The 17,023-nt window shown below is 40.9% G+C and overlaps 2 protein-coding genes across 4 annotated transcripts; one reads left to right on the top strand and one right to left on the bottom strand.

The window, feature by feature from the left end:
- The first annotated feature begins 3,597 nt into the window (after nucleotides 1-3,597).
- Nucleotides 3,598-10,526, top strand: trpv6 (transient receptor potential cation channel, subfamily V, member 6). Of its 2 annotated transcripts, none has more exons than XM_041941930.1 (17): nucleotides 3,598-3,731; nucleotides 3,860-4,017; nucleotides 4,141-4,238; nucleotides 4,324-4,446; nucleotides 5,531-5,671; nucleotides 5,888-5,986; nucleotides 6,128-6,303; nucleotides 6,422-6,568; nucleotides 6,656-6,735; nucleotides 6,826-6,961; nucleotides 7,552-7,638; nucleotides 7,729-7,805; nucleotides 7,889-8,054; nucleotides 8,250-8,316; nucleotides 8,439-8,707; nucleotides 8,808-8,914; nucleotides 9,931-10,526. In XM_041941930.1, the coding sequence occupies exons 2-17, from the start codon at nucleotides 3,887-3,889 to the stop codon at nucleotides 10,187-10,189; spliced, it is 2,163 nt and encodes a 720-aa protein (XP_041797864.1). In that variant the 5' UTR covers nucleotides 3,598-3,731; nucleotides 3,860-3,886; the 3' UTR covers nucleotides 10,190-10,526. The 2 variants fall into 2 exon arrangements, with proteins under 2 accessions (XP_041797864.1, XP_041797865.1); XM_041941931.1 differs by having other exon boundaries at nucleotides 3,635-3,731; nucleotides 3,907-4,017.
- si:dkey-26c10.5 (uncharacterized protein LOC563797 homolog) lies at nucleotides 10,502-16,900 on the bottom strand. Of its 2 annotated transcripts, XM_041942082.1 has the most exons (7): nucleotides 16,608-16,900; nucleotides 16,248-16,346; nucleotides 12,650-12,754; nucleotides 12,262-12,390; nucleotides 11,532-11,683; nucleotides 11,318-11,415; nucleotides 10,502-10,981 (listed from the first exon to the last, which is right to left on the bottom strand). In XM_041942082.1, the coding sequence occupies exons 1-7, from the start codon at nucleotides 16,696-16,698 to the stop codon at nucleotides 10,855-10,857; spliced, it is 801 nt and encodes a 266-aa protein (XP_041798016.1). In that variant the 5' UTR covers nucleotides 16,699-16,900; the 3' UTR covers nucleotides 10,502-10,854. The 2 variants fall into 2 exon arrangements, with proteins under 2 accessions (XP_041798016.1, XP_041798017.1); XM_041942083.1 differs by lacking the exons at nucleotides 16,248-16,346; nucleotides 16,608-16,900 and adding an exon at nucleotides 12,856-13,057.
- Nucleotides 16,901-17,023: the final 123 nt, after the last annotated feature.

The following is a 17,023-nucleotide window of genomic DNA, read 5'->3' as shown; positions in this document are numbered from 1 at the left end:
TTGAGAGCAGCCCTGCTTGTACAGCTCACTCTCACTCTCTCTGCGACAACAGAGCTCATGTACTGTGACGCTACAAACTTCACCTCAGCCGCAAACACCGACGTCCGTCTGTGACGAGGACAGAACCGAACGGCACCCACCTTTATGTGTACGTTTCACACTTCACCTCTTTCTGTTCGATTGCAAGAATAAAGCCACTGAGTCATGGAAGCATTTTAAATGTGTGAAATGGGAAAGATGGACAAAACCTGATCTGATTTACACTTGAAGGAAGGAGGGAAAATGCTTTGTAAGTACGTACCTGTGTGTCTGTAACGTGTGCGTGTGCTGTAAATGAGGCTGTGTTAATGTGAGCATCAGGTGTATGCTGTACATGACGCTGTGTGTGTGTGTGTATGTGTGTGTGCCTGTGCGAGTGTGTGTGAGCGTGTGTTTGAGGTAAGTGTGTCAGGCTACACACATTATTAGCTGTGTTTACTTGTATGAGTGTTCACCACTACTCCATAATTGTGCAAATTTGTAAAATAAATGATATGATTTTATTTAAGATATTGCATTTGCTTTTTATTTCATAAATAATTTGACCTTCCACTCAACTTGAAAAAAGTAATATCCAAGTCTTTATTCGGGCATGATCATCATTTGAAATTGTCACTCATGAAAACATCCTAGTATAGCCAAGATTGACAGAGATAAAGGCCGTCACACAGACAAAACACAAGCAACGAAAGGACACATTTATTATATACTATAAAGATTAAAACATGCCAACAGCTTTGTGAGGCTGCACTTAGCAGCTTGGTCAAATCAAAATTTTGACCAGATGATTTGGCTAGATGAACGATAATATGAATGTCTGAATCAAATTGTGGCGCTACAGGAAACGTCAGCAGGCTTCATTCCCCATGGGGACCATGAATATTTTTATAAAAGCTAACTATAATCCAGCCAATAATTGTTTAGTTATTTCAGTTTGGATCAAAGTGGTGGACTGGCAAAACAAAAATGCAAAAGAAGGATGCGTTTTGTGCAAATCGGAAATGTGAGAAAATGTGAAAAATCTGAGAGAAAGTGAACGTTTGTTGTTGGACCGTAGTCAGCACAAGTTGCATCCATATGTTCAACACCCAGTGAAAGTGACTTAGAGTCTTTACAAATGAGCTTTATACAAGCTTTTTCATGGCCTGAAGGGTGGGTGCTTAAACACTAAAACAAATTACCAGATAATGGTTGATAAATCAAACAGAGAGAGTGTACCGCAATGTTAGCTACAAAGCAAATATATTTACTTTTTATTATAATATTCACCTTGATGAACTAATATCACCTTCACGATGTTAAAGAGTGAACAGATCAGCAGGTTTGAGAAGAATCTGAGTCCGGGATCTGCTGGGATCAGCAGCAGTTCAAGAACAGACACTGTTTTTTCCCACATGCTGATATCGCTGTTGCTGATATCACAGCAGATCTGGACTGATAACAAGACCGCTTATGCAAACCCCCACATCATTGTGCCAGTCTGCTGCGGCTGCACTGTGTTACTGCATCAGACTGCTGCGTGATAACTGGTCTCCACACTGTCCCAATGTCAGTTTGACAAAAGGCATGCTGAGTGGCCAAACATTGTTCAAACCCTCAGAACTTTATTTCAAACTGTAATCCAGATCAAAACGCTTCCAAACACAGAAAATACTAAAGAATAAATCTACTGATTCAGATAAATGAAGTGGTGCTCAAAATACAATATGTCCCATGTGAAATGTAGTAGGTCTGAGTACAAATTACTCAAGTAAAATACTGTAGAATCTCATAATTGAACTGAAGAAAAGCACTTAAGTACATGTACTTAGTTACTTCCCACCACTGGGTATTGGTCGTTGTAAGGATCTGAATACTTCTCTCACCACTGAAGCTATATAATGCTGAATTATAGAGAAATATTACTCACAACATGTTGAACTTTGCATTTGATATTATTGTGCAGTCAGAAATAAAGACATTTTACAATGATGCTGCCTCATAGAATCCTATTTAATCTCACCCTAAAGGTGCGAAAGGAGAAATAAAAAAACATTTATATTTAGAAATGAATACAAAGTATTGAGAGTTTAAAGGTTAAGTTAAGGTTTGTATTCCAGAAAAAGGGAAAGTTATACGATGACTCCATGCTGAATATCTTAAAATCATCTTAGTCTGCTTATTTAACGTGATGCTTCTGTTTAAATGATGATCATTGGGCTCCATTGTGTTAAGTCACTCTGAATAAGAGCATCTGTCAACTGTCAAAACTGTAGCAGAGACGTCTGTAATAATTGTTTGCTGTGGTGTCCGACTCTAATTAACACAGTGTTGTGAAAGAAGTGCTGGTATGTGTGTCGGGAAACAGTAGACACACAAACCGCAAAATCATGTTTTTATGGTGTTATTGTTTCTTTATAAAGACATCAACAGAGTGGAAACCACTGGTCTTTATCACGCTACTTAAAGATGGTGCTCTCCGTCCGGTAAACAGCTATTATCTCCACAATACTAAATGACCACGGCATCTGCAACCATTATCAGGGCCTCCTATAGCGTCTTCCTAAACCCTGTTTATCCTGTGGCTGACCAGCCTGTTAGTCACGACCTATAAATGGTGCTGCAAAACACCTGCGCCCTGCATCCGAGCTAACCAGAGACGTCGTAAAAGTTTTCTGATTCAGCAGTTTACAGATGCTTCACATGGGTGGAAATGAGATCCAGTCCAGTTTCAGTTGGTGCCTTTTTGCCAAACGAGCTCTCCTGGAATAAAGAATGGTAATCTGACAAAACAAAAGTACCCGGAGCTTTGTTGTTATGCCTTCAGAGGAAAGTGACATGATGTTGCCAGCCTCCAAATGATCATTATGGTCTTTGTAATGTGGCAATTACCGTGTTTGTGATCATTCCTGTTGACACATCAATGGTGCTCAACATGTTAAATCATTGTGAATGAAGCTGGCTCGGTGTGCACGTGTGTACAAGCTGCAGCATGCCGGAGAATCATGCATCATGTCCTGTGTTTACTCCACCAGGTGATCAAAGTTTCACCTGGAGAAATTTGTAATGGAGCAACAGAAATTAAATGAAACTTGGACAGCTGTGCCTTCATATCAGGTTTAAATTTCAAACCCGGGTTCAAACTTACATGCTTGCAATTTCCAAACAGGTTTCCTTAACGGTTCACTAGAAACAATGACCGCAATGTGTTGACTGTCATGATGTAGCAGAATTTTCATAGTGGCCATGCAGGTTTTGGTGGTAGTTAGTGGAATGCAGACAGGCCTGGTGATAACAGGGTGATACACTGGGATTAGGGACTGGACCATTGTCACTTCACTTTTAAGGTGACAGACTGCAGATAATATTTTCAGATCAGCATGATAAAGAAGTTCCTGATGCAACGCTGACTCGAATCTTAAAGCGTAACTTTCCCTGCGGGAGTCCTGACCTGCGGTGAAAGTCTACCTGCTCATTAAAGCCTCACTCTCTCTGTCTTACCTGTCTGCTGTTCACTCATCCTCCCTCTCCACCCATTCATTCTCAATCCCTCCACATGTCTCCTCCCTCATGCCTGGGTCATATATAATGCTGATGCCACAGGGATATCACTTCTCTTTAGGGACATTTCATAGGTGCTGTTTCCAAATTTGACCACGTGTTATGACTGAGTATCACCAGGAGCTGAGGAGCGGCACTTTTATAGTTTAAGGGTAAGAATGAGACACTTTCTTTTTTAATAAAATAGACACCAAAATTATCCATGTTCAAGAAGTAAATTGACTTTTTTGACCACTTTTCTCTGTGTGTGTACCTCTTTGTGGACGTCACCTTGCATTAGTTTCTTCCAGTCGAACATCAGGTGTCAATGTCTCCGTCTCTGGCCAGATCTGCTCCGAGCGAGCTCAACCATTGGTGGAGCCAGCTGAGGTTTCGCCTTCAAAACAAGAAAGGATGGAACGAGATGTTGGATGAGACATTTTTGCTCTACACCAAACAGTAAGAAACTCAGATCTGACCTGTTTTCATCAAGAGATTATGTCTAAATTAATTACAAGCAGGTGTAAAGCCTTACCTGTTGATCACAACACCTGTGTTATCCTTCTGTCCTTCCTCTCTCAGCATAAACGACATCCCTCTCTTCTATGCGGCTAAAAAGAACAGTGTTGGTTGCATCAAGAAACTGCTAAGCTGTGCATCCACTAACATCTTTGAGAGAGGTACAGCTGAACTATGAAAACCTCACTGCGCTGTTACTGTGTTGTAACTATGTGTAACCTTTGAAACTGTGACCGTCTCCCTCAGGAGCTCTCGGTGAGACGGCGCTTCACGTCGCAGTGATGAACGACAACCTGGACGCCGCCGTGGCTCTGATGGACGGAGCTCCAGAGCTCATCAACGAGCCCATGACCTCCGAGCTCTTCCAAGGTTGACATGCTTAGAGTCACAGACACAGAAACGAGCACAAACACACACCATGCTGATTAGGTTTTGTACACGGTCACAGATAGATTCATGCTCAGCAACGAATAAAATGAAGGAGAATTTAAGAGACAGACTGAGATACAATAAGACTAGAGATGAAATATGGATGCATGGTGCATTTTCTTTTCTCACAGCAACAACAGTTATGTTACAGTGAAGAAACATTTGACATTAATAGTTTCACTTAATTTGATTTATGATGTATTATATTAATGTAAAATGCTGAAAAATCCAATTACAGAATGCATTTATTACAATTCTGAAGGTCTCAAATATGAACACTTGTTACAGGACAGTAATTCATCTACTTAGCAAAACCTTACTTTCTAGCTTCAGGTACTTCAAGTAAAGCTTTAACATCTAAAATGTGAATTATTTATAAAAGCGTCCCACCCATAAACAAGACAAGAACCAAATTACTGTTGTGAACTCCTGAGAGCCTCTTCAGTCACTTTAAATGAGCAGGACACAACCAGACAACACACAAGGACGGTTCCCAGCCAGTGGTGGAAAGCAACCGAGTACATCTACCCAAGTACCGCACTTGAGTAGGATTCTGAAGTACTTTTACTTAAGTAATTCCAGGTTTTAAAGGAAAATATGCTACGTTTTAGTTCACTACATTTATTTCACAGCTTGAGTCAAGTTATTTTTCCAATTTAGATTTTACATACAGAACATTTGAGCAGTTTATATGCTTTATTACCTAAAGACTGAACTATCCAGCAGTGGATAAGACGTAGTTCAAATGAGCTCCACCTTGACCATGCAGCTAGATTAAAATACTGCTGACTGTAAGTACATTTCACCAACATTCCTGTACTTAACTTAAGTAAAAGTATGAATGCAGGACTTTTCATTGTAATGGAGTTCTTTTATATTATGGTTTTCCTACTTTTACTTAAGCAAATGATCTGAATACGTCTTCCACCGCTGGTGACACATGGGTTAAGTGTTACTGACACAGCAGGCGAATTTAAAAACAGCTCATTTACTGATGCACCCTGCTCTATCTACTCTGTCTCAGGTGTTACTCCTCTCCACATCGCTGTGGTGAATCAGAACATCAATATGGTTCATCATCTGATTAGTCGCGGAGGCGATGTGGCTACACCTCGAGTCACCGGTCTGTACTTCAGGAAGAGGATCGGAGGACTCATATACTACGGTAAGTCGGTATGCTCACTGTCAGCAAGCTCGCAGTGAAATGTGTGGGGTGACTGTAGCCACTGTGAACACCAAATTGCTCCTAATGGATGTGTTTGCATACCAATGAAAGTCATTTTGGATCAGAGCATTCGGTGAATTAAATATAATGTATGTTTTTATGCTATCGTGACACAAAACAAGTGGGTTTTTTTTTAAATGTAAATTTGTTGAACAGGTGAGCACATCCTGTCTTTTGCTGCGTGTGTTGGGAATGAGGACATTATCTCCATGGTGATCTCCGCAGGGGCCAGCACTAGGGTCCAGGATTACCGTGGTATGACATACCTCCTTCTGTAGTTACAGAAGAGCACAGTATTATTTTACATCTGTGTATCAATCCAATATTCTTATTATTAATAGCCTTCTGTCTTCTCTCTGTCTACACACTCATTGTATTCCCTTGTTTTCTGTATAGGCAACACAGTGCTTCACATTTTGGTTCTGCAGCCCAACAAGACGATTGCGTGCCAGGCCATTGACCTGATTATGGCACGCGATGCAGAGCTAGACCAGTCAGTGCCACTCGACATGGTGCCCAACTACCGAGGCCTTACACCTTTTAAACTGGCTGCCAAAGAGGGAAACATTGTGGTGAGTAAAGACCTGTGGGGCGGGGGACTCACAGGGTGAAAACCCAACATGAAAGGTGGAGCAGATTATGTCACTAATCCTGTCCTTGCCGCTGTGATTCCCTCTGGCTCTCTCTCAGGCATTTCAGCACTTGGTTAATAAAAGGCGTTTAGTCCAGTGGAGTCTGGGCCCGTTGACCTCTAACCTGTATGACCTGACGGAGATCGACTCATGGGCGGACAACATGTCTGTGCTGGAGCTCATCGTGGGCAGCCACCAGAGAGAGGTACAATACAAGAGCGGCAGTGTTTCAGTGAAATCGCAGACTGTTTGGTCAGAGGCAACAATGCTAAATCTTGCATTTGCTCTCCAGGCAAGAGGGATACTGGAGGTGACACCTGTGAGGCAGCTGGTCAGTCTGAAGTGGAACCTGTATGGAAAACATTACTTCAGGTAAAAAGTGATGTCTGAAGTAAAATATCTGAACTGTACACATTGACGTTCTCGTCTGACAGTGTTTTTTTCCTCCATTTCTCGCCTCAGGCTGCTACTGTTACTGTATCTCCTGTACATCGGGACCTTCACACTGTGTTGTGCATATCGCCCCCTAAAGGACGCTCCGGAGAACTACACAAAGTCGGACATGGACAAAACCATCCGGGTCCAGAAAACACTTGATGTGTGTTAGAGTTATATATACTTCATATTGACCATAAAAAACTATGTATGTACTTGTATTATATGTATGCAGGGCCATAAACACTGTGGCTAGTAGTAACAGTAACATCTAGGTTATATAACAGTTTTTAATACAGTTATAATTTCTGATGTGTATATGACATAGTTATAATATGGCTGTGTTGAATTGACTATGTACATTTAATACATATTTTTTGATAATAATACTTTTATACTTATAAGTACAAATCAGAATACAGGACTTTCACTTGGAGTGGAGTCCTTTTATACTGTGGTACCTTTTCTTGAGTACTTGAGTAGAAATATTTCATCTTTCTCTGAACCTCAAGAGGCATTTTACCTCAAACTATTTTGGGGACAGAAAGAAGTCGGGTTATGCAGGTTAAGACTGTAATCTGATAAAGATTAAGTAAAACCAAAATCTAATCACACAAATACTGTAAAACTATTTAAAAATCAGGGGCTTTGGCTCGTAGTTGTTGTGAAAATGTCAAACTCTGAAGCGAAATATGACACAAAGTCTAATTATAATATACTCTCAATATTAATTCATCCATCTGTGTGCCTCAGGAGAGTTATGTGACATATGAGGACAACCTGCGGCTGGCGGGAGAGATCATCAGCGTTCTGGGAGCTTTTGTCATCCTGTTGCTGGAGGTGAATTTATAAATCAAGCTTCGTCTTCTTACATGTTGTGCAAACAGTGCATTTCACTGCCACGTCCTCCTGTGTGCCCTTTTCCAACAGATTCCCGACATATTGAGAGTGGGGGCAAAGCGCTATTTTGGCCAGACAGCACTGGGAGGTCCCTTCCATGTGATCCTGTGAGTAGAAACACTTCCAAGCCGTAAAATAAAGCACACTGTCTTTGAATAGCCTTTGACCTTTGTGCCATTGTTTCGACCAGTATCAGCTACGCCTGCCTGGTGGTGCTGCTGTGTGTGTTCAGAGCCTGTGAGGTGCAGGGAGAGGCTGTTGTGATGGCGCTGTGTTTAGTTCTCGGCTGGAGCAACGTCATGTTCTTCGCCCGAGGTTTTGAAATGCTGGGCCCTTATGTCATCATGATACAGAAGGTAAGAGTCAGCCCGGCTGGGGCTCAGACACGGTGGTGCATGCTATGGGAGCTCATGAGTCATGTGGACATAGTTCGCTCCACACACACCTGTGCCAAAATGTTTTTGACGCAGACGCATTCAGTTGTTTTGGTTTTTGAGGTTCACCTATTTGTGTTTGGAGACTGACATAACGTGTGTCTCATTTCCCCCTAGATCATATTTGGAGACCTGACAAAGTTTATGTGGCTGAGTTTCATTGTGCTCATTGGTTTTTCCACCTGTGAGTATCCTCTGGGCACCTATGTACTAACAATTCTTTAACCCTTAAAAACCTTGTAAGGGCAGAAATAAGATCATTTAGATTTTTCTACTCACGCACTTTTATTTAAATTTTCCCGTCAGCCCTGTGGATGGTGTACATGACCCAGGAGCCGGAGTCCATTCCTGCATATCGCTCCTTCCCCATCACCCTCTTCTCCCAGTTTGAGCTCAGCGTGGGCCTCATAGATCTGCCCGTGGACCACACCTTCAATACCCCCCCGATCGTCCACGTGTTGCACTGCACCTTCTCTGTGGTCTCCTACATCCTTCTGCTAAACCTACTGATAGCCATGATGAGTGACACACACTGGAGGGTGGCCCAGGAGAGAGATGAGCTCTGGAGGACTCAGGTGACACACACATCTGAAGACACAAATGCACAGAAACACCTCATCGTTCTGTCCCGGTGTGTTACTGTGTCACGGTTACAGCTATAATGATGTTGTGCAGGTGGTAGCAACAACTTTGATGCTGGAGAGGAGGCTGCCCCGCTGCCTGTGGCCTCGACTCGGGGTGTGTGGGCTCAACTATGGTCTGAGGGAGCGCTGGTATCTCAGGTAAGACAGAAACAGAGGCTTTAATGCTCCTGAAAATGTGGGTTCAAATCATAAAAGCATTTTATGGAATGGTGAATATTCATAACTAAATGTGCAACAATCAAACTTTTTTTGATATCATTTATTAAGAGCTTAACACTCAAAAATTCAGCTAATCCACTTCCTCAGGACTGTGTTTACGTGATCTGATCGGATTTGGCTGACAGTCAGCTGGTAATATAAGCAAGCAACCTGCTAACGGTCATGCCATTTTAAATCAAATGTTGCTAAATCCTGATTGGTGCACAGAAATTCATGACCTCACCTTTTCCCAAACATCCCGCCCATATCAAACCATTACGGAGAGCACAAAACACAAGTCTCCTCATATGAAGTAGTAGAAAATAGAGTCTCTGTGACGGACCCAATAGGTGAACTTTAAAAAAAAAGAAATACACCAAAAACACCCTAAAATAGCAAAACATGTAAACAACAACGAGTGTGCAGTGACATCAGCAGTCAAACTTTTTTTAAGATTACTATTTTTGCTCAAAGTAATCACACAGGGAAATTGGTTTGTCCACCGACCACAACCCAAGTAGTCTTTAATGCACTTCAGCCACAAATCATGCTGTGCTGTGAGTAACACCACAACTCTCACTCTCGCAGATCTTGCGACATTAGACATCGCACCTCCTACACCCACTTACTTTTTGCCACTCCACCCATTTTACATATGAAGACTTTTAATGGAAAGTCTGCATTAAAAATTGAGGGTTGGAGTTTAAAAGATGTGAGTATTTATGAGGCAGGGAAAGTTGCATTGTGGGAAATGTAGGTCTCTCTGGAGTTTGATCCATACCACCAATTAAAAGTCAGGATATTTTCTCTTGTGATCTTCAATTTTAACCATTGATTCTTTGATTTGTTGCTTCTGAGTCAAATTTAGGGAAGCACAATACTAGATTGCTGCAGAGCCGCCTTAAACATCATGATGAAAGTTTATATAGTGCTCTTTCACTCTATCCCCTTTGCAGGGTTGAGGACAGAAACGACCCAATGCTGCAAAAGATGCGGCGTTACATCAAAGCTTTCTCCAAAGACGAGGAAAAGGAAGAGAAGACTGACGCAACAAAGGGGTCGGTCTCAGGAACCCCAAAGCTCAGACCTAAAAACAGAGGAGGGTTAAACAACAGGAGGTCCCTAACAGGGTGGCAGATGATTCGCCACAGTGCTTTGGGTTTTGAGATGGGGCAGGAAGAGTTGGAGGAAGACCAGGACATTAAATATGTCTAGGAAGAGACGCTACCTGAGCCTAAAGTGAATTCTCCGAGGCTTTCCGTCACCTTACAGTCCTGAACATTTGAAGTAGTTGCAAAGTGTTGATGAAAGTCAATGCACAGACTTGCAAGAAGAGGACTGGCTCAACCTGTCTATATAGTCAACGGTGCAATTACTCCTGCAGTATTATGCTATAGAGAAGAGTGCGTTATTTTTATAGCAATATAGAAAATATGTAGAAGTAGTATATGCGAAGCTGAAACGAAGTGAAACATAGACATTCAACTTATTATGTAGATGCATGAACATTTTTATATGAGAATAAAACCTTGTTGAAACAAAATGGCCTTTATTTGTGAATACGTCTGACAGCAGTACAAATACACAGTAAGCAAGAGTGAAGCTCCCTGATTAATGCTTCTATGTGTTTATAGACGTTCACAGACACGTTAGGATACAAATCAGGTGACACAGTGCTGCAAGAAAATAACTTACAAAAATCGAACTAAACAGCTCTTAAGTATATAATATAAAACTATCATCTCAGACGCTACTTACTACCGGCTATACTGATTGATGTGTAAAGTGGAAAGAGGAGTAATCTGCAGTGTTATTGCGGAGTTGATGCTTGTTGAGAGAATTTTGATTCGCTCATTATTCTGTTAAAAATGATACATCCGTCACAGCTGCAGCTGGCAGATGAAGTAGGTGTAGGCCTGGCATGAAGCCGTGATCCAGTTCTTCTCAGGTGAGCTTCCACCGCTGAGGATCCCACAATCCCCCTCTGACCTGACGCCTACCCAATAACTGCAAACGTGAAGACAAGAGCATTGATTATAACAGTGTAACCACAGCGCTTTAGTGAGGCAGAGAGAGAATAAATCTGGGAGCTTTCTTGCACAATCCATTGCAACTGTTCTTCCCTAATAAAGCTTATAATGTCGAGTTCTTAGTGAATGTTTTAAGCATTGAGATCATAGTTAGTGTATATCTAACCCACCCGACCTCATGGAAATCCACAAAAAAAGACAAAACCAGTCTGAAGGCTACATAGATAATTGTGATAGTTACAGCTGAGACACACACACAAAGGAAATCTATCGGGTTTTATCCTGTTAATCAGTGAATCATTTAAAGAATCACCTCTCTTGCAGCGCAGTGTTGTCGACCCAGGTCCATGTGTTGCTCTTCTGTCTCAGCCCGATCCAGTAATTCATTTTCCCCTCCCTGGTCAGAAAACGCTGGAAGACAGAGCACCACTGACATTTACAAGACAATACGCTGTGCAAGTTATCACTGTGTCATGAACTGCATGGTTACACTTCAGGGTCAGGGAAGGAAGGGCTCTTAGATCCACCTGAGTCCTCAGGCTGCTGATCACAGCCAGAGATCCTCCTCTGGCGCTGCAGTTCTTCTGGCTCTCATCCCAGCTGAGCCTGAAGGTGGACAGGAAAAAACACGACTCGCCATAAGTCACCCAACCGGCGGCACACTGCGGGCAGCTGCGATCTGGGAGGAGAAAGTGCACAAAGCTCTCAAACAAAGACAACGAGAGCTCACTCTGCAAGTGTGGGCTCAATTCTGTGGTGGAAGGTAAACAAGCACATTCACTCAAGTGCTTTACTTAACTATGAATTCTGTACTTTGTACTTTACTTGAATATTTCCATTTTATGCAACTACACCACTACATCATAGAGGCAAATGCTGCACGTTTAACTCCGAAGCAGACCTAAAGCTTTCCTTCTTTTCTTTATCTTCAATTCTTTCTATTAACATTTTTGCTTCTTTGTGTATATGTTATTTTTATATGCACATGTCAGCACGTGGCCATTGCACATCAAGAGGAAACAATAAAGCTGATTAAAATCAGCTGAATCTTGGTCAAAATTCCAAAAACATGTTCTCGGTTCTCTAAAAACCAGCACATGAACCAACTTCCTTCGAGGCCCGCGAAGCTGAGAAAGCAGAACTGTCTCTAAAAACAAAATGATGAAGAAAACAAATGTGTTGCTCTTTGATCTGGGTGTGTCTTTGGCTTGCACGAGGTTTCCTGCATGGCCTTTTCCCACCTGGCATCACACTCACATTTGACTTCAACAGTGGGGAAGTGAGCCTGGCACTGCTCGTAGCTGCAGGTTGGAGTAAATGAGGGGTTGCGCCTGTTTGCTTTTATAGCCTCCTCTCTCTCCGGGCAGACAGTGGATCCAGTTTGGACTAGAAATGAGAGCAAAGTGGGAGGAGTGTGAGGGAAAAGAATAGTGCCTTAAGCAGAACAAATGAACATGCTTTGTTTTCATTGTCTGCCCCAAAAATAGAATAAAGCAGTGAAATTCTGACATATATTTCCTTTTATTTCTGCACTGCTGGTGAAAAACTACGATCCTTTCACACTCTGCTCTGGTGTTAGAAACATAATCCCGCCAGCAGTGGTTTGTTGTCGCATGAAAACAGATCCATGGCTGCAGATACTCACGTTTCACGCTGAGGAAAATGACGACCAGCAGCAGGACCAGGCAGATTAATGCGAGGAACAAGCACACTGCACGGTACAGACGTGTGTTTCCCTTAGTCTGCTGGTCTGAAGAGGAAGACATCAGCCGGATGTTAGTGAGCTATTTTAAAGAACGCAACACAGACCACCATCAGGAGTGGAAGGGGGGGGGAAATGCTGTGGCCTACCTTTTTGCCCCTCCAGATTAACAGATAGCTTAGATTTGGGTGACAAGTCAGCACTGGCTTCCTCTTTTTTATCCTCGCCATAACCGCGGCAGAATTTGATGTACATGGAGAAAAGTGTCCTGGGATTTTGTTACGGATCTTGCTCACCCTTTCCTGCTCCCTCTGCCCGTCCTGCCGGCTCACGTCTGCCTGCAAGACTGCAGTTTTAAGACACCCCCCTTGTCTCGTCACCATGGCAATATGGCATTTACTGAATTCTATTCATGGAGCACAGTGCTGGACTTGTCCTTCAATTCCCAAAAACTTTTAACTGTATCTCTCTTTGTCCCTTCCTTCAGGACTGTGTGTGAGAGAGGGACGCAGACAGATGCTGTCGGTCTGCAGACGTTCCAAAACAACGGATAAGATTTCTCCCTTTGAGGTCATTTCACTTCAGATGAGCATTTGTGCCGAACAGGGTGCAGAGACAGAACAGAAAGCCAGCGCTGATATAGATTTGAAGCATTAGATGTGTGATGAAAGTGCAGGATTTTGTGCTCAAACCGGGCCTTGCACAAGACACTTCACAAGACATTCTTGTTGCCACTTGAACGTCAGAAATATAAACAAAGCATTTTTCTCTTTTTTAAAATGAAGAAAACAAAAAACAGGCCTCACGCCCATAGACTGAACTCTGAATTCTTGTGAGCAAAGCGGCAAAAATTTCATTCAGCGCAGTTAAAAAAAAGTTTAAAAAAAGATCAGCTGTGACACACTTAATTTACATTACTTCACACATTAATATTTGTTCTTTTGCACCATTGGCATTAGTTTACAGTTTAGTAATATGTTCTTTATTCTTTCATTGGTTCCTCATTAGCCTCCAGTGTGGTTGCTAGTCACTAGGGGCCCACGCAACAATGAAGAAAATGTCAGAAAGCCAAAATTAGAGCACAAATAAGACAAGAGAATGCAACACAAGCCGAACACAAAAATCAGAAAATAAGTGAAATGTCTCTACAGATGAAACAATAGCAACAGCCTGTAATGAAAATGAAAACAAAGCTTTCACAAACACAAGAATAAATATAACTGAGCAAAAAGTTTCCAAAACAGCAAAAGCAAAGTCGCATCTATGTGGAATTTATCAAATTATGCTCAACAAGTATGTTACTTTTTTTAGTTTTTCACTTATTTGTAATAGCATTGAAAAGCAAGAGTATTTTTTAACTGACTTCCAAAATTTTCACATATCTTTGTTCTGCTTTGTTGTCTCTGTCTTCTGCTGAATGTTTGTATGTAGCGTTGAAGGCCACTTAACACCAGAATCAAACTCCTTTTCTGCACATACTTGGCTGATGGCTGATTCTGATAAATCACTGTTTGGATTTGGCTGCTGGTTACTGTTTTGGCTTTCCAAACACTAACATACTTTGCAACATGTCCCTGGTGTCTTTCTTTTTTCCAATATGACAAAAAGTCACAAAACAGACGTAAAGAATGGTGAACGTGTCAGAACGTACAGACATTAAGACAGAGGAGCAAAACAGCTCATAACATTAGACAACGCAGAGTTCATCAAGTGCCAGATAAAGTGTGCCACAGATATCTAACAAAACATGATAGACAAACTTGTGCTTGCCTACCCAACAATATTTAATACAAAAATATATTTGAGGTGAACAGTGAATTTAACTACCTGAAAATAGCTGTATTCACAGTATAAACTAATATTGTGTCAAGTGCAACAAGATAATTACTGCTGCTGCATACCAACTGGATGAAAATGATGTTATGAAACTTTGACTTGTCATAGCAGGAAAAGCAAATTCCTCACCTCTAACATTAACTGCGCTCTATTCAAATGCCCTAATATGACACACCAGCACCCTGAAACTGAAGCAGCTAGATGGAATTCAGCCATTTTTAATTTTTAATATTTCTTTTTAATCCAGCCTTAACCCTGCTTTGACTTTAATTACAGATACAATCACACATATAATTAAAACTTTGTTTTCTACATGAAGAAAAGCTTCTGTGTGTGTCGACTGAGCATAATTCAGAAACATATTTTTACTCCCATTCTTGCAAAAATTATGTAAACAAAACATTTAAAATATCAAAAAAACATAAATTACTATAAAGTGGTATTTTTATCAGTCTGTGTATCAAAAGGAATGTTGTTTATGCAGAGTTATTACTGGAAATATCTATCCGTATATATTTTGGTACGGTGCTTTGAATAATATGTCCTCCCTGTTCACCCCGAGACAAATTACCATCATACGAACGTACATAAAATAATGATTACTCAAATGATTCGTTAATGATCACATACAGATCAAGATTAAACACTTGGTTTAGAATTTGCATAATTAATTCATCGTTTGACTCACTTTTTCAAGCAAAAACGCCAAAAATGATTTGGTTCTTCAGTGATTATTTGCTAGTTTGCTCAATCCTCTGTGACGGCAAACTGAATGCCTTTGGCTCGTCAACTGTTGTTTGGAGATAACAAGCGATGGGAGTATGTGAGCATTGGGAAATGGTGTTGGGCATTTTCATATACAGATACACACCAAACAATGAATCAATGATCAAATAAACAATCAGCAGATGATTGGATAATACAAATATTTGTATGCTGTTCTTTGTTTTGATGCTATGTTGCGAATATACAGCAGGCTGTATGATTTTTCACTTACACTTACATCAAATCTTTAAAAAATAACATTAAAGTTGTGAAAGTGGAATATTAGTTAGTGATTATTTTGGTAAATATTTTTATTATTTTTTCTAAAATAATCTAAATGAGCCCTTGTGGAGGTGGCACTGAGGTGTAATTATGTGGAATGTTCCCTGATATCCCTCTTTTTCACTTTTTATAACACAGATAAGACTTCAACATGTTTTTTTTTTTTTAGACAGTTGTCTTCTCACAGGAAATGAACAGATGTTGGAATTTAACAGCGACCCAGCTCTGGAGTCAGTCGTCAGTTAAGTATCCTGAGCTCGGGGTCAAACAGACGTTATCACTGCGATGAACATGTTCCAGGCGATTACAGTTTAGGCGTACTTTTTCTGGTGTCCCAACTTTACTTCTGCTTTCTTTTTCATCTTGATTGAATCCTTTTTCTGAGAAATACTTAATCATGAATTCTTATCATTCCACAGTTATTTCTCTGCAGTACCATGGCAAAATTACTGATGATATATGGGTGATTAATCAGCGATGTAGGAAAATTGAAGACAAGTCCTTATGTGTTTCTTGTTTTTACTTTAAATTTAAATTTACTGTACTGAGCTGCAGCATTGGTTCGTTATTTCACCTCAAAGACCAGCTTGAAGGCATGCTGCAACATGATGTCTTTGGGCGTTTCAGCCGCACAAAACATGCACATACAAAAGCTTACCTGCTTTTGGTTTATCTGGAGCGCCACCATAACAAGCCTCTGAATAGATGTCCTCGGGTAGACTTTGCAGTTTGGAATAGGGGTCTGGTTCTACTTCCTCTAAAGCCAGACAAAAATACAGACAGACACATTTCAGCAGAGACACAAGCATTGGACATTGCTTCCAAATATTACATACAACAATACAAAATAAAATGCCTTTAATATTAGCACAATCCTTGTGTTTCATTTAACTCTTCAATAAACAACACATCAGTTCATCGTTACATAAACTTAAGTTCTACAATTTAAGCATGTGTTTTGTATCCGAATACAAATAATGCTATGAAGTATTTCTTGATTTAAAAACATTTCTCTTACCTTCAGTTTTGGCATCCAGCATCGGTTCACTTGTTTTTACTTCTTCTTCTTCATTTCTTTCCTCCTCTGTGGTGAGCTTCTTCATTTCCATGGCTCTTCTCTTCTCTGTTTCTCTAACTTTCGGTTCGCCCTGGAAGTTTTTCAGACCTGGCTACTTGACTGGCAACGTTATGTAACCTTTAGTCTTGCAGACATAAATGCCCCTTCAAAAGCCTTGATGAAGTGCCAGTGGCGAAGTGATGTGTTAATTATTACAAGTGTCCAGTAAGTATATGAATCATCGGATCGGTAAAGACAGAGAACTTCCCCTTGAAGATTTCTCCTTACTTTGTCCTTCCCACAAGCCACACACAGAAAGTAGTGCAGAAATGACTTTGGGTGAAGTTGCTTGTGTGCAAACGTGATATGTCAAAACT

The sequence above is a fragment of the Chelmon rostratus genome, chromosome 8 (genome assembly GCF_017976325.1).
Source record: "Chelmon rostratus isolate fCheRos1 chromosome 8, fCheRos1.pri, whole genome shotgun sequence".
Lineage (NCBI taxonomy): Eukaryota > Metazoa > Chordata > Actinopteri > Chaetodontiformes > Chaetodontidae > Chelmon > Chelmon rostratus.
The sequence above is the reverse complement of the archived record's forward strand: the minus strand, read 5'-3'. Positions and strand labels throughout refer to the sequence as shown.